Genomic DNA, 26789 nt, shown 5'->3' on the forward strand with positions numbered 1-26789 from the left:
AAAAAGCAAACATGCTTTGGGTTGGAGAAATGGCCAAGCTTGTGCCTGCTGCCCAGGCTTGATGACTTGATGACATAGGAGTCCAGCACCCGCAGGGAAAACTGGGGTGGTGCCAGGGCTTGGTCCTGAAGCTGAGCAGTGGAGATCAGAGATCCTCAGACTTGAGGGCCAGCCATCAAGTTAGCTGGCTCCAGAAACATCAGGTTCAGAGAGAGACCATGTCTCAAAAACTAAGGCAGCAGAAGAGAGTACCAGTGGTGGGCGTCTGGCCTCCACAGGGGGGTACGCACCTGCACACAAGTGCATAACACACATGCTGTGCTTGGTCTTAGCTCCATAAGCAAGTGCTGCTTTGTATGTATGGAGAGAGGGATGGAAATGGCAGTGGGGTGTGTGGTTGGAGTCCTGTCAGCAGCTCTTCATAGCCAGGCAACAGCCAAGTGTCAGCAAAGTTCACAAGGGCAGAAGGCTGGTTCCTGAAGCTGTGCCGTACTTGGTAACTGAACATACAGTTAGAATTGAGCTTGTTAGGAGCTCACACTGACCTTTGAACTCACAGAAGTCTGCTTGCCTTAGCCCCCAGACTGTGCGGCTGAAGGCCGGGGTGCTCCACATTAGTGAGAAAGAGATCTTGAGGCAAAGTGACTATTGCTATGTCCTTGTCTCCTAAAAAGGAGCACAGGCTCTCACTGCCTCCCATCCTGACCTTGAGGGCAATCCTCCTGCCTCAGCCCCCTAAACCCTTGGGCTATAGGCATAAACCACCATGCCCTGCTTGTCCCTGTTCAGTCATAAAGCATTTTGCTGTGGCTCCATGGGCAGTTTTTCCCTTTCTCTTGCTGGTACAGAGACGATTGGTGCAGCCTGCAGCCTGTGACAGCTCATACTTGTTCTTGTTTCCTTTTTGACACAGGTGTCGCCGTGGCCATGGCTGGCCTGGAATTTACTATGTAAATCAGGCGGCTCTGAATCCAGGGATCCACCTGTTTGAGCCTTCGCAGTGCTGGGCTCAAAGTTGTACACTGCTACATTGTAGTGTCTTAGTCAGGATTTTTATTGATGGGAAACAAGTAACTTGGGAGGAAAGGAAAGGGTTATTTCCTCTGACAACTCTCATATCACATTTTACCACTGAGGAAAGTCAGGTCAGGAACTGAAGTGGAGTCCTTCGAGGAACAGCGCTTACTGGCCTGCTCTCTGAGTTGCTCACTGACTTTCCATAGCTCAGGCCCACCTGCCTAAGGGATGCTGCTAATCCCTGGGGGCTGCACTCTCCTACAGCAGTGGTCAATCTAGACAAATTTACAGACATTTCCACAGGCCGGTCTGTCGAGGACAGTCCCCTCAATGGAGATGTTTCAAGTGACTCTAAACTGTGTTAAACTGACAAAAAAAAACTAGCTAGCACACAAATGATTTATGTTATTGAAGAGTCCATTCTCTCCTTTATGAAGAGAATAGATTAACAGGGAAATGGGGAAATCAGAGAGAAAGGTTAGGAGGCCACTGTGGAAGTACCAGGAAGATGATGTGGGGGTAGCCAGCCAGGGTTGGTGGTTTGGGAATCAGGATGGCTGTGGGGTTGAGGTGAGGGTGCAGAGGAATCAGCTCGTTACTGGGCTGGGGGTCACAACAGAGATGCTTAACGAGATGGCTATTGAGCCTAAGGCCGGGTAGGAGGCCGAAGGCTGGCGCGGCAACTCTGTGCCCACCCACTGTCTTGTATGTTTCCCTAACATACGGCTTCATCTCTTGGCAAAGTGTGTCTGCATTTAGTCAGGGAGGAGAGGAAAAGGGAGGTCGGACTCTTTCATGCACAGCTTAGATTTTTTGTTTTAAAAAGATTTTATTTATTTTATATATGCGAGTACACTGTAGCTGTCTTCAGACACACCAGAAGAGGGTATCAGATCCCATTACAGATGGTTGTGAGCCACCATGTGGTTGCTGGGATTTGAACTCAGGACCTCTGGAAGAGCAGTTGGTGCTCTTAACCACTGAGCCATCTCTCCAGCCCCCTAGATTTGCTCACATCTTTGGTTGGTTGCCTCTCACTGGGCAAAGCCTATGGCACTCAGCCATGGCTACTCGTTGGGAAGGCTGAGAAACAGTTCTCATGGGCAGCTGCCTGTTCAGCCAAAAGCTTTCATGTTAGAAAGGGAAGACGTGACCCTTCCTGTCCAGACCCTTCCTCCCAAATCTGAACCCACGCCCTCCTGAGGAAGAAAACCCAAGGAAACTTTAGCAGCCAGGACCCTTAGATGGTGGAAACACCAGTCCTCTCCCTCCTGCCCTTCCGTGGTGTGCTGTGGTAGGATGGGTGTTGGAAATAAAGATGCTCACTGAAAGAGGATAGAATGTAGTGCGCTGGGCATACAACTTCCCGACCTGCCAGGGCTGGCCACCTGGGAAGGCTTTCTGCCCTGATGTGGGGTCCTGACATCCCAGTCAGCAGCCCTGTTTCCGGTCCCTTGGTGGCACCTCCTTGTCCCTGATTGTCCTAGTTAGGGTTCCGATTGCGTGATGAAAGCCCATGGCCAAAGCAACTTGGGGAGGAAAGGGTTTACTTCAGGTTACACTTCCAGGTAATGATTTACCACTGAAGGAAGTCAGGGCAGGAACCCACAGCAGGAACCTAGAGGCAGAGGCCATGGAGGCTGCTGCTTACTGGCTTGCTCTCTATAGAACTGAGGACCACCAGTCCAGGGATGGCCCCCCCAACTGAGGGCTGTCCCTGCCCCCATCAGTCACCAGTTAAGGTGCTCTGCAGGCTTCCCTACAGCCCAGGCTTACGGAGGGGAGGCATCTGTTCATCTGGGGCTCCCTCCTCTCGGGTGACTCCAGCGTAGGTCAAGTTGACAGAAAACTATCCAGCTTACCTGTTACTGTCTCTTGGGCAAAGTCCTGAGCTGGCCCAGACACCTCCTTTTCCTGAGTTTTCTCCAGCGTCCGTCCATCCCGGGAATGCTAATGAGGTTGATTTCCTGGTCTGAGTGCACCTGCACTGTAGCCGAGGGCATTCCTTAGGCAGCCCATACTTCCTTTATACTTGAAAGCTGATTGGCCTCCTGCTCAGCTACTTCCTTCCAGTGTTGTGAAGCCAGCAAATGATCTGACTCATCCCCCAGCTGCCCTACAGCTATGGGCTGTGTGGGCATGCGGGCTGTGTGGGCATGCCGGCTGTTTTCTACGGTGTCAGGGGAGGGCACGGTGCAGGGCACGGTATTCATGTGGAGGTCGGAGACTGCTGCAGACCAGCGTTGGTTCTTTTCTGCTCCTTCTGGGAGCCAGGGACCAGGCTTGGTGCAAGTACTTCTACCTGGTCAGCCATCTTAATGGCCCAGGTGTCATTATTTTACCAGATGTTTAGTGAGGGTTACCTGTGCCCATGCTGACCCCAAGTCAGGGTCATGTATATAACTTCCAGGGTCCAAGATCTGTCTGGTAGTTAGGATGGTGACTTAATGATGGAGCAGACAGTCCAGAAAAATGGCCTAAGCAACATAGCTCTGTGTGTGTGTGTGTGTGTGTGCGCGCGCGCGCGTGCGCGTGCGTGCGTCTGTGTGTGTATGCATGCATGTGCTATGTGTTTGTGTGCAGATGTGCAAGTGCCTCTGGAGGCCAGAGGGCAAAGTCCGGTGCCTCTCACTCACATTGTAAGTCATGTCCGTCTGTCCGTTCGTGTCCCCCGAGCTGGGGACCAGAACCCAGGGCCTTGCGCTTCCCTAGGCAAGCGCTCTACCACTGAGCTAAATCCCCAACCCCAAGTCATGTTTTTTTTTTTTTTTTTCTTTCTGGAGCTGGGGACCGAACCCAGGGCCTTGCTAGGGCCTTGCTCTTGCTAGGCAAGCGCTCTACCACTGAGCTAAATCCCCAACCCCCAAGTCATGTTTTTTTAAGATAGTGTTTCTGAGCCTGGAACTCACGGACTGGCTAGGCTGCCTGGCCAGTGAGCTCTAGGGACACAACTGTCTCTACTCCCTCCCTAGGGATTGGGCCTACAAATGCTTGCCTGGGAGCCCCGATTTTACATGGGTAAATCCCAGCTCCCTTCCAAGCCCCCTCCCCTGATGTCTTATGTGTACGCAGGTGCTCTGTCAACTGAGCCGTCTTCGCAGCTTATTTTTGTGTGTGTCGTGCATGGTGTGTGCGTGTGTGTGTGTGTGTGCGTGTGTGTGTGTGTGCGTGTGTGTGTGTGTGTGTGCCACAGCACAAGCATGGAGGTCAGAGGACAACATCTGTGGAGTAGTTCTCTTCTTTCACCTTTACATGGGCTTGAACTCAGGTTGTCAGAGCTACATGGGAAGTCCTTAGGGACAGATGTGGAGGCGACTGTGGGCCTTGGCAGTGCTGTGGGTACAGGACCTTAACAGAAGTAGCTGCCTGAGTCAGAAGACAGTGGGGGAGTGAGCTCGGAAGTGAGGTAGGGCAGGCCCTAGGAAGCCACTGTGGGTGTTGATGGGAGCCATAGGTTTAGTGGGGAAGTTTGCAGGTTGGGTCTTTTACATTGTATTTTTCCCTATTCTGATCACTACTTTTATCCTTTTTTAAAAAAGTTAAAATGGGGCTGGAGAGAGATGGCTCATTGGTTAGGAGCAGTGGTTCCAGAGGGCGGGGGTTTAATTTCTAAGACCCACAAAGTGGCTCATAACCCTGTATAGTGTCATTTCCAGGGGGATCTGATGCCCTCTTCTGGGCTCTGCAAGTACATGGTACACAGACATACACACAAGCAACTCTTGTACACATAAAATTAAAAAGAAAATTAAACCAGGGCTAATTTCTTTATTTTTTCAGGAGGTTTTATTCAGTGTTTACTGTTTTTCTCCGTTCCCGCGAGGTAGGAATAAATGTGAAATCGATTTGCTTGTTGTTCTGGTCTGCTGCTTTGGGCCTGAGATCCAGAAGTAAGTCGTGCTCCGTCAGGGGAGCACTGAACACAGGATCATTCGTGTGTGTGTGTGTGTGTGTGTGTGTGTGTGTGTGTGTGTGTGTGTGTGTGTACTTTCTGACACAGTGTTTTACTATGTAGCCTTGGTTGGCCCAGAACCAGAGCTCAGTATGTAGGCCAGCCTAGCCTATGTATGAATTTAGAAAAGTCCGCTCTGGTGGTGCATGCTCCTCATCACAGCTGGGGGGCGGGGGAACCAGGCAGGCTGTTAGGACAACAAACTCAAGACTGATGAAAACATGGAGGTGGTGGAGATCTGACTATTAGTGATCTGTTTAATTTCATCATATAGGTATTGTATTCCTCCTCAGTCAGGGTCCTACCGAGGTCAGGGATGAGGGAGTCCTGGTCCTCCAGAGGTCAGGGATGAGGAAGTCTGGTCCTCCAGTGAGCTCAAACAGCTGGAGTTGGTGTGTTCAGCTGCTGTGGAAGTGTGGAGCAGTTCATACCAATGGGGACAGGAGGTGTGGGCGCACAGAATGGGCTAAGGAGGATAGAATACTTCAGTTCCATCCTTGGGGCAAACTGGTCAGTCATTCTTTTGAAATTGCTTGTAGCATTAGATGTGGAATAGTGTGTGCTTGGTTGGTTTTGGTTTTTGAGGTAGGGTTGCCTTAGTTCTCATAGCCCAGGCTGCCCTCCGTGGGTGGGTGCCTCAGTCTTCAAGTGTTGAGATTAGAGGTGTGAACCATCGTGCCTGGCTCTGAAAGGTTTTAAGGCGTGATCCTGAGGCTCAGGTGAAGGTGTAACCCCACCTCACTGTACCATTCCAGCAACAACAGTTGAGCTGAGGGGGAGGGCTTGAGAGAAGGAAAAGGTGTTCATTAAAATTTGGTTTCCGGTCTAATCCCGGTCCCATGGCCTTTCTTGTCTGTTCACTGATGTGTCCCCCCTGGAGCACAGGTTCCCAGCTTATGGTTACTTAGTCCCTTTTCCAGTTTCTAGCACAGGGCTGGGCACAGAATGGCCCAGGACAAGTGTTTGAGTAGACAGGTGGACAGAACAAGACAGCGTCTCTTTGTGACCCTAGTTTTTGCCATGTGTTAGTAGGTTTTTCTTTTTCGTTGCTACATTAAGGCCGATTGGGTGTGTCCAGGGGATGCTTGTAAGAAACCTTTATTAGAGTTGTGATTCATGGTCAGATATACCTGTATTTTCTTTGTACCAGCTAATTGGGTGAGCCTTGGCTTCCCCATGTATGGGATGACTGTACGTGTTGTCTCCTGACATTGAGGTTTGTGCAGTGCATTGGCACAGTGGCCCCATACTACTTTCCTGTATTAATTGTACACAATTAATAATACCATTGGTGCTTATCCAACATCTAGCAAACCCTTTGTTGAAGTAAAGCCATTGGCATTACTGTCCATGACCCTGGTTTACATAAGGTTTATTGTTACGACTCTGAGGGTAAGACCCAGGACTATGCATGTCAGGTAAGCTCTTTCCTGCCGAGCCACATCTCGAGCCTCCTCTGGTCTCCTGCCCTAGCCCTCTGACTCCTGCTAAGATTCTAGTTGGGTGTATCTCACAGTAAGGTTCAGGGTTGTGCATCTTATTTCTCCACTCTTAACAAAACTTTTGTGTTTTATCATATACAGTATCTATCTTGATCATGTCTTTAAAAATAATTTTGTCGTTGTTGTTGTTTGAACAGGATTTCTCTGTATGTAGACCTGTGCTGGTCACGAACTCACAGAGCTCTGCCTGCCTCTGACTCCCATCACTAGAATTAAAGGCGGCACCACCACTGCCCGAAGATTTATTTGTTTTGTGTGGATGTCTTGCCTGCATGTATTTATGTGCACTGCACGTGCTTTTGGTAGCCAGAAGAGGTTGTCAGGTCCCCGGAACTGGAGTTACACAGATGGTTATGATCTGCCACGTGAGTGCTGGGGATTGAGCCCTGATCTTCTGAAAGAATGCTGTCTCTCCATCCCTGATCTTTTATTCATAGTATAACATCTCGTTTTCAAGAAATATCAGTCATGCATAAGGCCATAACTTACATAACATGTTTTTAAAAAAATATAATCCACCCTAGCACACTTTCAATCCCAGCACTCAGGAGGTACATCTCTGTGAGTTCGAGGCCAGCCTGGTCTACAGAGCGGAGTTCCAGGACAGCCAGGGCTACACAGAGAAACTCTGTCTTGACAAATGGAAAAACAAAAAAATTGTGTGTGTGTATGTGTGTTATCGAGGGCAGATGGCTTGGCAGGGAAAGCACTGACTGCTCTTCCAGAATGCTTAGGCTTGATTCCTAGAACCCCTACGATGGCTCACAACCTTACGCACGTCTGTTTTCAAGGGATCTGACCCTCTAGTCTGGCCTCTGACGGAACCAGGCTCCTAGGTAGTACACAGGTAGACAGGTGGGCAAGATACACAACCCATAGGGATGTGTGTACATAAATACACACTTTTTTCTTATAGTATTAGATTTTGTTTTTTAAGACAGAAATTTGCTATAAAGCCTAGGTTATCCTTGACTTGGGGTCCTCCTCCCTTACTCTCCCAAGTATTATTAAGTTTTATCTGTAAACAAGGTGTTGTGTTAGCCACAGGTAATGGACAGACTGTAAGTTAGAGTCCATCAGGTGTTTAGGTTAGCCACAGATAGTAAACAGACTTTACATTTTCAAAAGATAGCAAAGTAGATTTACAGAGAAAATTTGAATATGTGGATGTCCTGATGTGGAAACCTGTCTCTGGGAAGGAGATAAAAGTTACTAGAAAGTGAAACAAAACAGCTTTCATTATTTAGACATCATCCCACTCTCCCCAGGCTGGCCCAGAACTCTTCCTGTAGATTCTAACAGTAAAGTTTCCGTATGGACAGTATGGGCTTCAGAAAAAATTAGCAATTAAAATTTTTGAATGAGATGAGAGAAATATGAAGCTGTTAAAGAAATCATTTTTTTAAAAAAACATTTATTTATTTTATGTATATGAGTACACTGTTGCTATCTTCAGACACACCAGAACAGGGCATCAGATCTCATTACAGATGGTTGTGAGCCACCATATGCCTCAGGACCTCTGGAAGAGCAGCCAGTGCTCTTAACCACTCAACCATCTCTCCAGCCCCAGAAATCATTTTTCTTTACCACATATAAACTCTCCTAAAAGAAACTTGTTTGTTTCTTTCATTTTGTGATTAAACTCAGAGACCATGCCTGCTGGGCAAGTTGTGCACCAGCAGTCTGAGTGCTCCCACCCCTAGGGAAAGTATACTTGGATTGAAACAATGATCACTTTGTGAGACAGTTAAAAATGTTAACACTGTGTCTTAGCCAGGGTTTGCATTCATGCACAAACATCATGACCAAGAAGCAAGTTGGGGAGGAAAGGGTTTACTCAGCTTACACTTCCACATTGCTGTTCATCACCAAAGGAAGTCAGGACTGGAGCTCACACAGCACAGGACAGGCACTCCAAGGCAGGTGCTGATGCAGAGGCCATGGAGGGATGCTGCTTACTGTCTTGCTTCCCCTGGCTTGCACCAGCCCAGGGACGGCACCACCCACAGTGGGCTGGGTCCCACCCTTGATCACTAATTGAGAAAATGCCTTACAGCTGGATCTCATGGAGGCATTTCCTGAAGGGAGGCTCCTTTCTCTGTGATAACTCCAGTTTCTGTCAAGTTGACACACAGAACCAGCCAGTACACACTCTTAACAGGATATGGTGTGCACACACACACATGCACGCACACACCTGTGGGAACCAGGGGAGGTTACTGTTAATGTATCCTCCAGTTGCCCATCCACCTCATTTTCATGAATAAGATCTCTCTGTACCTGGAGCTCACGGGGCTTGACTGGCTGGCTGGTGAGCTCTAGGAATCTGCTTATTCACCCCTCCCCCTGACAGAGTTGAGCCATGTGACCAGGTTTTATGTGGCGCGTGTGCGCATGCGAGGCCGTCTTCAGCGCACACGATGTTCCATTCTCCTAGGGTTTGTCAGCTCCCAGAGTCTGCTTTATGGCCCAGGGTTAGAAGCAGCTACTGCTTGGCTTGGTCTCATTGACTCTAAGTGGATCAGAGATGCAACCGGCAACTGCAGGCTGCTTGTCCATCCTGATTTCTTTGGTGTAGACACAGAATTATGGCTGTAAGAATCATTTTTTAAAATCTGATTATGGTGACACATTCTTGTAATTCCCATATTGGGGAAGTTGAAGCAGGTAGATCACTGAAAGTTCAAGGCTAGCCTGGGCTACACAATGAGACATTGTTTCAAAAAAGGGAAAGGAGTTGAGGGTGCTACGTGAGTGGGAGACTCTTGTGTAGATGAATAAAACCCTAAGTTTAACCCCGGCACTAAACAAAAAACTCCAAGGGAGCCAGGGATGGTGGCCCAGGCTGTAATTACAGCACTAGTGAGGCAGAGGCGGGCTGGCGGGCTCTGAGTTAGCAGGCTGCCTGGTCTACTTGGCAGTGTAGGCCTGCAGGACTACGTACACAGTGAGGTCCTGTGTCAGAAAACAAAAGCCAACCAAACAATAAACCCCAAACCAACCAAATGAGCAAACCAGGATGCAGTGCAGCTACTACAGCCCCCTTTCAGGCTGTTTCCTGCCCACAGCGCTTCCTGAGGGAGGCTCTGGATCCTTCTGCTGATTCTCAGTCAGCTCACAAAGGTGATGCGCACGATAGCGGCTTTGCCACACTCACGCTGTTAACGGGAAACAGAACCTAAGCTAAAGGAAAGGAAAGCAGCATGCGAGCCTCACAGAGATCAAAGAGCAGAAAGGATGGAAAGAGCTGGGGGTTGAGATGTATCCATTCGAGATATGTCTCCGGGAACACGTACCACGCCTGTGGAAACACTTGCCACGCCTGTCTTTCTTGGGGACTCCCTCATTTGTTCAGCAGATGTTTACTAAGTGCTCTCTGGGTGAAACTGTTAGGGTTGCTAAGGTCCGACCTGCGTGAGAATGGGCCAAGCCCCTGCTCTTCTGGGGTTGGGTTGTGCAGGTGAGGAGGCGCCCGTCAGAGGGAGCTTCACACCACTCTGTTCTGATGCTTACCTGCGGGTCAGTGGCTCTTTGTTACCTTCTCCCAGGAACAAAGACTCCACTCAGAGGAACCCAGGCCGGTGTGAGTGAGCTGAGGCCTGGCTAGGCGCAGCTGGAAGGGCTCTGGTCTTGTGGGGACTGGAGATGGAACAGTGTTTGCTTAGCCCCTGCCTGTGGCTCTGCTTTGTTTTCAGATGGAGCGGTGCTGAAGTGTCCCTTCTTCTGCTTTATTCTTCCTTCTCCCTTCTTTCCTTTCTTCCTCTCACTTTCTCTCTTCTCTTCCTCCTCCCCTTTGCTTTGGGCCTCATTACCTAGGTCAGACTGTCTTGGAACTTAGCATCCTCCTGCCTCAGCCTCCCGAGTGCTCTGATCACAGGTGTGGAGTGCCACACCGAGCTCAGGTGCTTTCTGAAGAGCGCCTAGAACCTGTGGGATTGTCAGAGGCGAGGGAGCTTCTACCAAGTCTCATAACCTGAGCTTGATCCTCGGGCCTCACGTGGTGGTGGAAGATGAGACCATTATGCCACGGCGCGCCTAGCCCCTTCCCCAAGTCAAATGGCGATGAACAGTCTGGAAATGCCCCCGCCCTGTGGGGGACAGGGTACCCTCTTTGATTACTCACTGATTCTGCCTTGTCTTGCCAGCTTGCCCTGGGATCTCCGTCTCCGTCTTCGGGGTGTGGGGTTTGTGGGTGACCACCACAGCTGCAGCTTTTATGTGGGTTTTGGGGTCTGAACTCTGGTGCTTGTGCTTGCTCAGCAAAGTTCTTTATCCATTGGGTCATTTTCCAAACCCCAAAGCAAAGTTCCCCAGATGAGTTAAAAACATAGAACCCGGGGTTGGGGATTTAGCTCAGTGGTAGAGCGCTTGCCTAGGAAGCGCAAGGCCCTGGGTTCGGTCCCCAGCTCCGAAAAATAGAACCAAAACCCAAAACATAGAACCCTTGAGCCTGGAGTAGCCGTCCAGCCTTGTAGTTCCTGTGTGTGAGGGCGGCTTTGTTCCAGTGTAAAGTACTTGGCTACCTTTAAAAAAAATTGTTTTTCCTTTGTAGGTTTGTTTATTTGTTTTTTTGGGCATTAGGCTTTATTTTTAATTTAAAATTTATGTTATGTGAATGGGTACTTTGCCTGCACATCTTTGTGTGACACTTGACATGTCTGATGCCTTCTGAGGCAAAGGAGGGTGTGAGATCCTGTGAGACTGGAGTTACAGGCTCCAAACAACTCTTGTCAGGCATTCAAGCTTTCCGTAGTCTGTCTAGCTCAACTGACTTCATATCTCTTAATTTGAGAAAATTATTCAAATAACATGTATAAGAAAGCATTTAAAAACCGCAAGGAATAGTATTCAAAAATGTAAGGAGACAGCAACTGTTAAGCTGTGGCCTCTGGGCTGGTGCGCTGCTCAGTGGATAAAGTACTGTGGGGGTGGGGTGCTGGCACTTGGACCTGCGTCCTCTGCTGAACCAACCAGTGCTCTAGCCGCTGAGCCACCGCTGAGCCACCCCTCGGGCTCCACCTGCTCCTTTTTAAAGGCTTTCATCTTTTTTGAGAAATCATGCCTTCTTTAGTCCCAATTTTAAATATGCCCCCTTCTGGGGAAAATGCAGGATTTTCAAATCTTTCTACTTTGCTTTTTTTTTTTTAAACATTTATTTATTTATTATGTATACGTCATACAGCTTTCTGCCTGCATGTATGCCTGCAGGCCAGAAGAGGACACCAGACCTGATTATAGATGGTTGTGAGCCACCATGTGGTTGCTGGGAATTGAACTCAGGACCTCTGGAAGAGCAGACAGTGCTCTTAACCTCTGAGCCATCTCTCCAGCCCTCTACTTTGCTTTTTAAAGTTCGCAAGTCTCACTGTAAACTTCCTGAGAAACAGCCACGATAGCCATGCAGCAGCCTGGGTACTGCGCTACCAGAAGCTCTGCCCCCACGGTCCCTTCTTTCTTCCTTTAGTGCTTTTAGTACAGTCGCACTGTATCTCAGGCTGACCTCAGAAACGCTCCTGCCTCAGCCTCCAAGGGATGGGAGTACAGGCTCCCCTGCCTCCCGTTTACCTCCTCCAGCTCCTTCCATTCCCGTGCGTGTGTGTGTGCGTGCGTGTATGTGTCTGTATGTGTCTGTGTGTATGTCTGTGTGTGCGTGCGTGTGTGTGTGTGTATCTGAATGTGTGTGTGTTTTGAAGCCTATAGATGCCAAAGGTTGAAATCGTTTTTCTCCTATGCTCTGTGTTCTTCTTTTAGTAAGTATTTACTTAGTTATTTCTTTAGCTTTGGTTGACCAGAGAGCCTCTGGAAATCATCTTTTTCCAGCCTCCTAGATGCAGGCCACCATGGACTTTTGAGCTCAAACAATTCTACCCGAGCTTCACAAGGGGCTCACAAGGGGCTGATCTGCAGATCCATGTCTCATGCCTGTCTGCCCTGCTTCACAAGGGGCTGATCTGCAGATCCATGTCTTGTGCCTGTCTGCCCTGCTTCACAAGGGGCTGATCTGCAGATCCATGTCTTGTGCCTGTCTGCCCTGCTTCACAAGGGGCTGATCTGCAGATCCATGTCTTGTGCCTGTCTGCCCTGCTTCACAAGGGGCTGATCTGCAGATCCATGTCTTGTGCCTGTCTGCCCTGCTTTCCTGAAGTCTCTTGTATTTTGCTTTACAGAATTTTATCTCATGTAGGTAGCCAGGCTTGAAATGTACACTTTCCACTACTTCATGCCTCATTTCCAGAGAATGACCAAGTTCTTTGTTGCACTAATTAAAATGTCTCTGGAGGTGTCTCTCCCATGTCTGTATTCCAGGCTGGTGTTTGTCCCACCTCCGTGCACCGTCCTCACAGTAGCTGCAGTGCTCCTCTGTCTCAGTTGCTCCTTGCCTTCATGTGCAGGCCCATGGCGTCAGGGTGGTGTTGCCAGCGGCCTGTCTCAGTCTGCCTGCCCTGACTTGTGTCTTGCCTGTGTGGACAGGGAAGCAGCATGGGTTCCTGCAGATCCCTGCCTCTGACAGTAGCTGCTGTCCCTCACCCCCGCTGGTTTGTACCTGCTCTGAAAAAGAAACGCAGGTCAGAAATGAGCACAGCTCAGGCACTCGAGTGCGCTGGGTCTTCACAGTTGTTCCTGGGAGTGATATGACATTAGTACACGGCCCAGTAGTAAAGAAAGCAAGATGTCCACACACCGGTGAGCGACCTGGGGAGTGGAAGTGTTTATAAGCAGGCAACCATAGGCCATCGCAGAGCTTAACGGTGCCAGGGGTTATTTCAGGGACACTGGAGTGGCCTTCTGCAGCTAGAACACAAAGATGGCTGAGTCAGAGGAACAGAGAGAGCTGAGTCACGCTCGGAGGCTCCTTCATCTCCTGTTGTCACAGCCTTGCTTGCCCTCTCGTTACCTCACCTCCATGTCACTCCAGCCTTCCTCCAGACAACCTCATGTCCGTCATGTGCGGCTGAGCTTGGCTGGAGGATAGACAGACTCAGTTTACCCTACCTGTTTGTGTTGAGACAGGAAGTCAGTGGCTAGTCCCGGGCTAGTCTTGGACGTACTCTCATGCTCCCACTTTCCCAGTGCTGGGCTTGCAGTGTGTGCTGCCGGACCCAGCTCTCAGCTTAAACATGAGAGAGGCTGTTTACTTTTACTTTATGTGTCTTGAGTGATTTGCCAGAATGCATGCATGTGTACCGTGTGCACGCCTGCAGTATCAGAAGTAGGCACCAGGTTCCCTAAACTCAGTCGGAGATGGTCGTGAGCCAGCATGTGTGTGCTGGGAGCTCAGCCAGGCTCCTCTCAAGTGCTCTTAACTGGAGAGCCATCTTGCAGCCCCATCAGCTCTCGGCTGTTTAGTCTGAAGATTTTTACATCTGCAGAAAGGTTTGGGAAATTGCTTTGAGTCATCAGTGTTAATTTTTTCACATTTCAGGTATAAATTAGTGTACACAGACACACTCACTTGGTTGTACTGAACCACTGCAGTTTTGGTTGCCATAGAGATGCGGGCCCTGGGCAGTGAGTGGTGCTGAAGGTCTCACTGACAGCGAGACACGGAACCTGACGGAGCAGGGTGGGGCGCAGTGCAGTTACTTACACAAGAGCGTGTCAGGAGAGGCAGCTGGCTCACTCGCAGAGTGGCCCTGGCAGCGAGAGCCTTGAAGGAAGGAGACTAGTTTTCTAGGTGGGCACACAGCCTTCCTGGGGAGGCTGCATTCCCATGGCTGTTGGCAGCCTGTGGCAGTTCCAGTCATCACTTCCGGGTTAGTGGGGTTCGCTGTGATTTGTACTTAGTTGTTTCCGCCTTGTCACCTGGTCTTGGAGGGAAGGTGGTTGGAGCAGGGTGACAACTGAGTGTTTCCAGGTTTTAGAGATGCAGTATGAGATTTGCACTAGCAGTAGAAGAAATCGGCGTGTCTTGTAGTAACCTGCTTTTTAGTTCAGCTTCTCCAAGTCTGTAGTAAGCCCTGGAAAGCATAGAAATACACTCTGTCTTAAAAGAGAACATGGGGCTGGAGGGACAGTCTGTAAGAGCTCTCACTGCTATTCCAGAGGACCTGGGCCCCAGGTCCCGCATTAGGTAGTTCACACTGCAGTAACCCCTGCTCCATGCCATCTGCTTCATGGGCACCTGTATGAACATGCTTGTGAACATATTGTGTCCACAGACATGAAAGAGAGACACCAAAGTGAGCACAGCACATCCTACTTTCGTATTATTTCTGGTGAAGATACAGGATGCTGAGCTGTCCGTGGATAGTCTCCCTGTGAGGCTGTGACACAGGCACGGGTGGGTGAGCTCCCTTCCTGTACTGCCTCTGCTCTCATCCTGTGCACTCCTGACATTACGTCATAACCGCCACTTAGCTTCTCCTTTCCTGGTATATCTGGAGGTCTTTGAGGGTGGGCATTAGGACTCAAGTGCAGCATCTTTTGCAGCTTTGTGGCACATAGTGGGCACTTAGTGAAAATGCCAACAAGGGATGCTTGACAGGCCAGAATGCTTCTATCCTGTGGAACCAGAACATGGGCGGATGTTCCACTCTGCACCCTCACGGGGAGTCAGGAATTCTGTGTTGCTGCTCAGAGAGTGGAGGCACTGCCTGGACACCAGCTTCTGTGCAGAGCTGACTTCCTGAACCAGTCAGTCAGCAGCAGTGCCACCTTGTCACTGTAGGAGTGTCCTGTGCGGAGACAGGTGGTGTATGGGAAGTCACGGTCCAGCTTCTGACCCTGTGCTGTGTCCCCGTGCTGTGTCCTTGAGCAGGTCACTTCACTGGAGGTGGGCTTCTCACCTGTGAAATGGAGTGGGGTGTGCGGGTTCCTGGGTTGTCAGCTGAGCATGGACTTTAGAGCCACATCTGGTGCACAGGAGGGGAAGGGCTGCCTCGTTAATTATTCTCTGACTCCTTTGCGTCAGGATCTCCAGGAGTCTCCAGAAGTGACATTGTAACTAGAAAGATTACTGTCTTTCTGTTGTCCCTGCCCCATCCCCTTCCTCTTTGCAGGAGCAGGGGTAGGACTGCATGAGACCTGGGAGGGCTTATGTGACTTAAAAATGCGAAGAATGTTTTTAGGAGACCAGTCTGAAGAGTAAAAATTGTAAGTGATGTCTCTGTGTGTGTGTTGGAATTTATTTACTTTGTAAAAGTTTAGTTGAAAATCAAGGCAGTTTTGCAGATTACATTTTATTAAATCGAAATCAGTATTTTGTGGACCCTCCCAACCCCCACGAACTGCTAAAGTGAGAGGAGCAGTTTGATTGAGCCTGCCCGAGCCTGTCTGAGCTGCCTGACCCCGGTGTGCCTTTCCCTGCCTCAGTCTAGTGTGGGTAAATCTGGGGGAGGGTGTGGGACATCAGGAGAGCCATTGGGAAGCCCTGTTGTAGTGTCACCTAGAAATGTGAAGTGAGATGGGGGGGGAGTGCAGCTCTTGCTCAGGGTGGGGCTGGGTGCGGCCAGAGCTGTAGAACTGCAGGAGCTGCTTCTGTTTCAGGCCTTTGCGTTCTCAATCTGTGACGGAAAAAGAACTCTTTTTGAAAGGACTCTAGTATAACTTAGAGGAGATAGCCAGCCATTTGTGTTTAATGTAAAAAGATGGGAGGTTGAGTAAAGAAAAGGGATTTAGTAGTACTTGGCCTGCTGGGACTATTTATAGTGTATATCTCGGTATCTCAGTGTGTGTGTGTGTGTGTGTGTGTGTGTGTGTGTGTGTGTGTGTGTGTGTGTGTGCGCGCGCGCGCGCGTGTGTGTGTGAGTATGTATGTGTGAGTGTGTGTGTTTGTGTGTGTGTGTGTTTTTTTTGTATGTGTGTCTATGTGTGTGTGTGTGTGTGTGTGTGTGTGTGTGTATCTGTGTGTGTGTGTGTGTGTGTGTGTGTGTGTGTGTGTGTGTGTGTGTGTGTGCACAGCCCTTTAGTGAAGTCAGAGCAAGCACAGCGCAGTACCAGCACCCAGGACTACAAAGGAGCATCAGACATCATAGGAAGCCGCAGTGTTAAGTACTGTGCAAATACTGGTTGCTGTAAAGCCAGATGCAAAAGTCACAAAAATAAGATAACCGGCTTTGAAGATTAGCATATGCAGGAGTCACTAAGAGATGAACCAAATAAACAGATAACTAAGGAAAATCAGGGAGTTTTTGAGAGGGAGGTTGTTCATATTAGTATTTATATAAGCATTTTCAGTCAGGTCATTAAAATTTTTTTAAAACATTTATTTTTATTTTGGGCTGGAGCAATAAATAGCTCAGTGGTAAGGTCACTAGTTCTCGTCCAGAGGCTCCGAGTTCAGTCCCAGCATCTACACGGAGGCTTAAGCGGATCTGTAACTATGGTCTCAGCAGAACCCTCTCTTTTGGCCTCTAAGGACTCTCGAAGGGTTACATGGTGCATGGCTGTAACACGTGGGCACGACACAAAATAATAAGATACAATAGAAACTTTAAAGATTTGATTTTATTTTTAATTATGGGTGTTTGTCTGTGTGCTTTTGAGCAAGTGTGCAATGGCGGAGGCCAGGTGAGGGGATCCCTTGGGCCTGGAGTTCCAGACAGTTGTGACTCATTCATTGTGGATGCAGGGATCTGAATTCAAGTCCTCGCTAAGCACAGTCTGCATTCCTAACCACTGAGCCATCTCTCCAGCCCTGTCAGTAATAGCCAAGACAGGTACATCAAAACTTAGCGTACTTAAATTTCAGGATGCAGATTTATCTCTTAGTTTTCAAAGAAAATTATGCCTTGAGCTGGAGCTGTTAGCCTGAGAGCCGAGTGCTTGCTGAAAGTGTGACAGGCCCATGGTCAGGCCTCATTGCTGCAAATAAAACCAACAAAGCAAAGCGGTGGGGGCTGGGGAGGCGGCTTGGTGGATAGTGCACCTGCTTATGATTAAGGTTGGGGACCTGAGTTCAGGTGCCAGCACCCAGGCAAAGCCTGCGTGGCTGCGGCTCTCCTGCAGCTGTGCAGGGGAGACCGGTGTGGGAGATCTGAATTCCCGTCCTCCTGCAAGAACTTTACCAACTGAGCCATCTCCCTAGCTTCTCCTCCTTCTTCAAGAGATTTAATGTGGGAAAGTAAACTTAAGGTAGTGCCCCATGTGACACGTTCAGGGTTTCAGGTGAAGTGATTGGTTGGCATGTCTGCAGCACAGGCAGCAGCAGGAGCCGCTCCACTCTGGGGCAAGGATTCAGGACATTTCCTTGGTCTAACGGGGACAGGTGTCCTGCAGTGTGAGAATGACATGCAGATTCCTGGAATCTGTCTTTATTAGGAATTACCGGAACCGGACTTTTGTCTTCCTCATTCCTGGGAGGAGGAGTGTCCAGCGCTGGCTGGTTTCTGTGAAGCCTGTTCACGTCTAGTACTTGTTATACACATGCATAGCCTGAGGGACTGGGCGGTGGCATATGTGTGGGTCAGAGAGAGAGAGAGAGAGAGAGAGAGACAGACACATACAGAATGAGTGTGTGAGAGAGAGAATGTGACTGGAAAGGGAAATGCTGCTGTGATGTACTCTGTTTATTTGTGATCTCTTGGTCTCTGCAGTATTCAGAGAATGGCAGATCATATTTTCATTTTTTTTTTTTTTTTTTTTTTTTTTCCTGAGCTGGGGACCGAACCCAGGGCCTTGGCGCTTCCTAGGCAAGCACTCTACCACTGAGCTAAATCCCCAACCCTCATATTTTCATTTTGATCACATTAAAAAGAGAGTTAAGAGCACTGGTTGGCTGCAGAGATGGCTCAGTGGTTAGGAGCACTGACTGCTCTTCCAGAGGTCCTTAGTTCAAATCCCAGCAACCACATGGTGGCTCACACTCTCTGTAACGGGATCTGATGCCCTCTTCTGGTGTGTCTGAAGACAGCGACAGTGTACTTATATAACTAAAGTAAATAAATCTTTAAAAAAAAAAAAATCAGCCTAAACATGAAACTTTTGTCTTGGTTTACCTTTTGTCTCTTTCTCCTATTGGATGAAATAGACTTTTCTTTTAATTCTTTTAGATTCATTGTTATTTTCTGTGTATGAGTTGTCCTGCCTGCATATATGTATGTGTACCACATGTATGCTTGGCTGCTACAGAGGCTAGAAGAGGGCATCGGATTCTCTGGAACTGGAGTTACAAATGGTTTCTGGGAGTCAAACAAAGTACATGTAACTGCGGAGCATGTAGTCTCTAAATCTTACATATCCAAAATGACTACACAATGCCATTTTGTTAAAATACCATGTTCTGATGGGCGGAGTGACCCCCATCTTTAACACCAGTACTCGGGAGGCAGAGGCAGGTAGATCTCTTGAGTTCCAGGTCAGCCAAGGCCACATAGAGAAACCCTGTCTGGAGCAAACAGCTCCCCCTTCCCCCCAACCAAAACAGGTTTTAGTGTGTTAGGTAGTGAGCATACTGGGAATTTACAGTGTCAGTCAAGGACATAGAACGCCTCGCTGAGGAGTCACTGTGAGAGTAAGGTTCAGCCTCATAGAGCACTGGTTTGGGGCTGTGGACATGGCCCAGTGAGTAAAGCACTCACTGCCCAAGCGTGGGCAAGTACCAGATTTCAGGTCTCAGGACCCACAGAATGCCAGGCTCGGTGCTTTATTTCCACTGCTTTTATGCTGAGGTGGAAGGCGGAGAGAAGAAACTGTCATGGAGGGACACAGTAAAGAGAAAGAAGAAAGCAGTCTGGACTTGGTCAGGCCTAGGGAAGCAAGGTTTGGGGTGGGGGGGAGCGTTGGGTGTCAGAGTTGGGGTGGGGGTGGGAGAGACAGATCAGCTGAGAAGGCTGAGTAGCTGAAGGGAGGACTCCTGGGGACAGAAGACCCGGTCCCAGGTTCCTGAGGAATGCTAGCTTCGAGCTAACCTGCCGCCTGCAGCCCAGCTTAAGCTCATATTAAGACATGGAGGTAGGGCGCGCCGAGACCTAGCTGACACCCTGCAGGACTAGCATGCCTTATGCAGTAGGGAACAGGAGAAAGCTGGCTTAAACTAGCCAGAAGGTGAGGCCTAAACTCCAGGTTATCCTCGAACTTCAAGGTCTAGTGCGCACATACACACAACACTAGAACACTTACTTTGCTGAGCCCTTTTTTAATTAATTGATTTATTTCTGTGTATATGAGTACACTGGAGCTGTGTTCAGACACCCAGAAGAGGGTGTCAGATTCCACTAGAGATGGTTGTGAGCCACCATGTTGTTTCGGGGCATTGAACTCAGGACCTCTCGGAAGAGCAGTCAGTGCCTTAACCGCTGAGCCATCTGTCCAGCCCCTGACACATTTTTTTTTTAGGTGTCTTTGTTTCCTAAGCTTGGGAATGGTTTTGATGGTTTTAGTACACTGACGTCATTGTTCTTACTGGTGGTTGTACTCAGTGACAGACTGTCCTTTCTCTCCCCTTCTGTAGATTCGACGGAGGCGCCTGGCACGACTTGCTGGTGGACAGACCTCCCAGCCGACCACCCCGCTTACATCTCCCCAGAGGGAGAACCCTCCAGGACCTCCAATAGCTGCATCAGCCCCAGGCCCCTCCCAGAGCCTTGGTCTCAATGTCCACAACACGACCCCAGCTACCTCCCCCATAGGTGCAGCAGGTGAGCCTCAGCCTCCCACCTGGAGACTTGTGCTTCTGTCTCCTCATTGGATAGTGGCTTGTGCACATCCACCCTCTTCTCCAGCTCCTCTTCCGGCCAGACTCTGGTCTGGCCTCTGGGAGGTGGAAAGACTGAGCCGATTCTGCTGCTCTTGTGCATTTGGCTGATGCTTCTTCCCTACCCCCATTCTCTCTCTGTGCGTGGGCTCTTCCAAAGACTGCTCTGCCTGCTCATGGCGCCATCTAGGGGTCAGGGAGAGAACATGGCGGGTAAAGTGAGGCCCCAGATTCCAGTTCCCACAGACACCTAAGGCCTGGGTTCAGGAGTTCGTGCCTGTAACCCTCAGGAGGTAGGGACAGGGAGGGACATTCTAGGACACTGGCCAGCCAGTCTAACAAATAGGCCAGTTCTAGTTCAGTGGAAGGCCCCATCTCAAAGAGGAAGAGACCCACCGCCATCTTTTGAGCGCCTGCGTGAGCGTGTACATGCACGTGTGCGCACACAAGCCAAAGTAAGTGGGAAGATTAAAGGAACGGTCAAATGGCAAGCCCCTGACTACAGATTTGACTTTGAGCTACATTGGCACAAAAGGTTTTAGAATTGACACCGGCTATCAAGAGTGTGGATGGCAGAGCGCTCGCCAGCACGCGTGAGGCCCTAGGTTCCATCCCTAGCACCGAAGGCATCACCTCTGCCTGGGTGGTGTTTGTAGCTGTCTCGTTGGGAGCTGCTTATTCTCTCTGGTAAAAGTCCTCCCTGCCCCCTCTCTTTCTTTTTTCCTTTCTGTTTTTTAAATGAACTCATAGATGGTGTTCAGGGTCGTCTTGCTTAAGAAATGATGATGTTCCTTCACACGTGTACCTGGGAATATTTTCCTTCATGATTTTTCTGTCAAACTTCATAATTACTGCCTAACAGTCAAATTCTGAAGAAGGAGCCAGGGAGCCGTGTGTGTCTTCTGTAAGAATCTGATGCGTGACTTAATTCCACAGGTCCTCCTCTCTCTCATCAGCCAAAAGTGTTCTGTCACTTTAAGTCATTAACCCGCAGTGTAGGCTTCCTGCAGAGCCGACCCCATCATTCTGTCAGTGATAACAGAAACCCAGAACAAAGCATCATTTGGTGGGAACAACATCCCTGAAAGGCATGATTTGAGTAGCTGTGGCAGTTTTCTGGTAGAATTATCGTTCAGGATTCCCAGACGAGTTTGTCCTTTCCTTGGGAAACATGGTCATAGCTGTGCCATTTCCTCGCTGTGACAGGGCCATCCCTGCACTGGAGTGTGTTGAGAGGTTTTCTTTCAGACCCCACCTGCTGTCGTCTCCTGCCCTGGCCCAGGCTGGAGGAGAGCTCACACAGCCTGTGCTCTGTTGATCTCCCTGGAGCCTGAGATCACAGACTCAGGCAGAGCCCAGGACAGCCGGCAGCTTCTCCAGGTTCCCCATCCACTCTCAGCCACTGTGTGTGCCGCACCTCGTTTTCCATGCACACTCTCAGTGTGGAACAGACACACACGCAGAAGGGAACCTGTGCACGCTTGGTCTTCACTTCTGTCGGGCTCTTGTGTACAAGCTCACTGTCCTACCCAATTGGTGCCTGTGCTTCCTCTCACTGTGCGAAGCCTCCCTGCCCACAGCTCCCTTTTCCCTCTGGGCATCTGTGTGAGGTTTTCTACCTCATGTGAACCTTAGTTAACCATACTGAGACACTGCAGGATACTGTGTGGTACGGTGCTGGCGTTTCTCCCTCCGTGAACCTGTGAAAAGGAACTCCTTTATCCCATTTCCCCTGCAGCTCCCACCCCCCTCTCCCCTGCAGCTCCCACCCCCTCTCCCCTCTCCCCTGCAGCTCCCACCCCCCCACCCCCCCCCCACCTCCACCCCCCAGCTCCCACCCCACCCCCTGCAGCTCCCACCCCTCTCCCCTGCAGCTCCCACCCCTCTCCCCTGCAGCTCCCACCCCCTCTCCCCTGCAGCTCCCACCCCCTCCCCTGCAGCTCCCACCCCCTCTCCCCTGCAGCTCCCACCCCTCTCCCCCCCTGCAGCTCCCCCTCTCCCTGCAGCTCCCACCCCCTCCCCTGCAGCTCCCCCCCCCTCCCTGCAGCTCCCAACCCCTCTCCCCTGCAGCTCCCACCCCCCTCTCCCCTGCAGCCCCACCCCTCTCCCCTGCAGCTCCCACCCCCCCCCTCCCCTGCAGCTCCACCCCCCCTCCCCCCCCTCAGCTCCCACCCCTCTCCCCTGCAGCTCCCACCCCCTCTCCCCTGCAGCTCCCACCCTCCCTCCCCTGCAGCTCCCCCCCCTCTCCTCTGCAGCTCCCACCCCCCTCTCCCCTTCAGCTCCCACCCCTCCTCCCACAGCTCCCACCCTCCTCTCCCCTGCAGCTCCCACCCCCTCTCCCTAGCAGTCTTCTGGGCTAACTCTCCTCTTTGTCTTTCTCCCTAGCACCCTGTGCTGAGCTGAATGAGCTTGGGCTGGAGCTCTGCTCCAAGCCTCTGTCTCCTCACTTGGTGGCTTTCACCCTCTCACCTCTGAAATACTGTTTAGCTTCCAGAACAGTCTTGTCCTGGTTCCCATCATCCCTGTTCCTTTTCAGTGACCATGGGGCAGCATGCCAGCATTCAGTGTTTAAACTCTTGTCTCTACCTGTGTTTATTCTCTTTCTGATTCCATCTAGTTTCCTGGCTTTAATTATTCCTTCAATTTGATGACTCCTTAGTTTACATTTCCAGCTCAGACCTGCATCTTGAACTTTTAGACTCAGAATCGTATGGCCCATTTGACTTCTACTTCTCATCTCATCATCATTTCACACTTAAAATCTTAAAAATAGATCTGTGTGTTCCCATGCATGTGCGTATGCCTGTTCCTGTGTGTGGAGGGCAGACGTCGGTGTCAGGTGTTTCCTTTGACCGTGCTCTCCCTCATCGTGTGAGACGGTGTCTTACTGAGTCCAGCTTGCTGATGTGGCCACAGTGCCTGGCCAGCAGTAACCCGAGACCTGCGGGCTCTGTCTCCCAGCACCAGGGTTACAGGTGTGCCTTGCTACACATGGCTTCTGTGTGGGCGCTGGAGATCTGGACTCAGGTTCTCATGCACGTGTGGCAAGCACTGTACGAAGTGAGCTGTTTTCCACAGTCCTTTAACATCAAGTTTTGGGGGTTGCTGAGATGGCTTAGCAAGTAAGGGGGCCCACTACACAAATGTGAAGAGATGACATCACACTCTAGGACCCATGGGAGACTGGGAGGAAAGACCTGACTCCACACTGTGAGCCTCTGACCACCAGAGTCATGCTGGGGTGTATGAGCTCCTCCTCCACAGTAGTAATAAACTAAAGTCAAGCTTTGATATTTCCGCATCCTACCCCGGCCTACACACACCATCTTACCCCTACCTGCTGCACATCAGCCCAAACCCTGTCTTAGAAAACCAAGGTCAGGCCTGGCAAGGTGGCTTAGCAAAGCCACTCACTGTCAAGTCTGATGACCTAAACTTAGTCCCCTGGACCTACAGAGTGGCAGGAAAGAAGCAACCACAACTCTGTAAGTTGTTCTTTGACCTGCACAGACACACACAGAGACACACAGACATACATGCAGACACACAGACACATGCAGCACATGCAGACACACAGACACACACAGACACATGCAGCACATGCAGACACACAGACACACACCCAGACACAGACATATACACAGACACAGATATACATGCAGACACACACACACACACACACACACACACACACACACACACACACACACACACACCCTTACACAGGGGTGGGGAGAGACAGGGAGAGAGAGAGGTGTAGCAGCCCCACCATAAGTAAGTGAAGATGATATTAAAAGGAAGAGGAAGGATAAAACCCAGAGCAAGCAAACAATGGTTTGGCGTCCCTTTCTCAGGAAAGCTGTCTTTGGCCATTGTCTAACGTACGTAACACAGAGGCTCTACCCAACCGTGTGCTCCTTGTACCCCTGAGTTTCGATTTTGTTTTGATTTTGAGACAAAATCTTGCTGTATGAGGCCCAGGCTGGCCTCAGTCGTGGCGTCCTCCTGCTTTTACCGCCCTAGTGCCGGCCTTACCACCATAGCACCGTGTCTGTGTGCACCCATTTTGTCTGCCTCCCCTGATGGAGTAGGAACTCCAGGTCTGGGTCAGGAGCTGGTATTTGTTCCGCTCAGTCCTGTGTCCCCCATGCCTGGCACTGATCTAAGATGGGGTGAATTAGTGAGTGGGTCACAAAGAGAAAATGACCAGAACAACACAGGCATGTGTAGCTTAAAGCATTTCAAGAAATTATGACAATTGTCATTTTAAGAATAAAGAGTTGCCAGGTATGATGCTCACACCTTTAAATCAGCACTCGGAAGGCAGGGGTGGGTCGGTCTTTACGAATTCAGGGCCAGCCAGATCTACATAGTGCGTTCCAAGCCAACCCTGGTGCAAATAAATAAGTATTAAATAAAGAAAAAAAGCTAAGGGCTAGCAGGATGGCTCAGCGGGTGAACGCACTTGTCTCTAAGGCTGACAACCTAAGCTCAGGCCTGGGAACTCCCAGGGAAAGAGAAAACCACGCCATCCTCTCACACGTACCCCTTCACCTCTCTCTCTCTTAAACCTAACAACAAGAGACCCACTGCGCTGTCTCTGGCTCCTCGACGTGGTGTTTATCCCCTTGTTCACAAGACTCATGCTGGACCCAGGAGAGCAATGGTGTTTGTCACCAGTGTTAGAAGCCAAGTACAGGTGAAGAAACCAGCAAGTCTGCCTCCTTTCTCCTGAAGAGAAGTTTATAATCTCTGTACTATTCACTTTCTTCTCAAATTAAAAAGGGGGGAGGGCAGAAGACTTGGGATGGAACTGATGCCTGTGGAACTCTTGACGCTTCACCTCTCCCTCACCACCATGGCCCTTAAAGTCCAGCATCATACACCAATCCCAGAATCCACTTAACGTCTTCACTCAGCTACTCCTTTAAACCTAACAATGGAGAGAAAGACCCTTTAAGGAAACTACGAGTTCATTTGGAAATGAGCAGAGGGCTGTATGGGGACTGGTGTATTGTTGGTTGGGATCACGTCTTCTGTAGTGACATCCGTGCAGTAGGGGAGCATGGTTGTGGGTGGAGACAGAAAGGCAGACAGGTAGAGGGAGGGAGCTTATGTAAGTTGTTTGGAGTGATCATTGGCCACAAAGATCGATAAAGGAGGCCTTGGTGCAAGGTTGAGTGGGTTGCTAGGCAGCTGTTCTCACGGAAAGGTTGCGCTGGCCTTTCAGCAAGGACACGGACTTCAGAGCCCTTACAGGACTTTGTTCCGGTGTGATTGCCCCTCCTGACCCCGTGGCCTCCCATCGCTTTGGGTTTTACACAGAAGACTGACAGTTACTGACACCGCGTTTCCTTCTCTTAAAACTCGATGCATGTTTGCTGCACTGCATCTGATTCCTGTGTGTGCACACGCGTGGGACGTCAAGGGTGTCATTCCTCAGGTGCCAGCCACCTTGTGTTGAATGAAGATTATGAATGTTTTCAAGTCTGCCTTGGGCTAGGGGTGTAGTTCAGTGCCGAGCACTTGCCTAGACTGTGCAAACTCTGGCTTGGTTCCCCCTCCCCCACCCCTACCCACTCAACTCACTCAGATATACACAGACACATGTATGCCCAGCTACCATGTTTTTGTTTGTTTTGTTTTTTGAAGACAGGTTCTCAGTGTGTTTTCCCTGGCTGGTCTGGAACTCTGTATAGACAAATGGCATCAAATTCAGATATCCTCCTGCCTCTGCCTCTCCGTTGCTGAGATAAAAGGCACCATGCCCAGCCACAAAACAAAACCCCCAGCATTATTGCTTTTGAAAAACGGGGTAATCCTTGTCTGTTCGTTACAGGGGTTATCCGCACTTCCCTGAATTTGCTTGTCGTGTTTCGTCTTACTCGGTAGTGTCTCTGGGTTGTGACAGTGACGTGGTAAATGCCGTGAGGTCATGCAGCCCACTCGGTGCGTGTGTAAGCCATGCCAGAATGTCGGGTCTAAGTGCTCGTAGATTACTGAGGGTCGGGGTGCTAGAATAAAGTACCCAGGGAGAGCAGGAGAGAGTCCGTCTGTTCTAGTGATAGCCATGAGCCTTGGTAATAGGCAGTGTGGTCAGCAGGGTCCAGAATGGTGTGGGGGAGCAAGGCTGTGGACAGCACAGTCAGAGGCCAAGTCCTTAGGGAAAAAGTGGCCTTGGTGATTGATTGGTGCCAGGGGCAGGGAAGTCCATCCTGTGTCCTCCAATTTTGAGTCTTCAGTGAGGTCCTTTACAGTCAGTTGTGCTCTTTGGGGATTTCGGCTGAGGGGAAGGCACTCTTGCAGCACAGTGCCTTTGCCTAAGGGTGGCACCAGGGGCCAGGGCAGACTTGTAGTCTTTTGTTCTGTTACGAACATCCTTTCTGTCTTACACTTGGCACAGGCTTGGGAGAGGGGAGGTTTGTGTGGTTCAGAACTGGCTTTCAGAAGAGCTTGCTGGGGATCAGGAGGCCTTGGGCTCCATCCAGTGAGATAGAAGCAAATAAGCAAATAAGCAAATGAAGACAAACAGCTGGGCTGCCTCTGCCTGTAGACCCAGGGCTCGGGAAGCAGAGGCAGGAAGATTTCCACAAGTTTGTGGCCCGTGGAGGCTAAATAGTGAGATCTGTCTGTCTGAGAAAAAAAGAAACCACTAACAAAGGCAGCTTCTGGCTAGAGGCAG

At 50.0% G+C, this 26789-nt stretch overlaps 1 protein-coding gene across 2 annotated transcripts in view; it reads left to right on the forward strand.

Annotated features, from left to right (window-relative positions):
- Positions 1-26789, forward strand: part of Ube4b (ubiquitination factor E4B) — a 101472-nt gene that overhangs the window by 8435 nt on the left and 66248 nt on the right. For both annotated transcript variants that reach the window (XM_032894467.1, XM_032894474.1), the window contains exon 2: positions 19865-20051. In XM_032894467.1, the coding sequence (XP_032750358.1) occupies positions 19865-20051 (187 nt within the window). The remainder of the gene's footprint in view (positions 1-19864; positions 20052-26789) is intronic.

This window comes from Rattus rattus, chromosome 1 (genome assembly GCF_011064425.1).
Source record: "Rattus rattus isolate New Zealand chromosome 1, Rrattus_CSIRO_v1, whole genome shotgun sequence".
Taxonomy (NCBI): domain Eukaryota; kingdom Metazoa; phylum Chordata; class Mammalia; order Rodentia; family Muridae; genus Rattus; species Rattus rattus.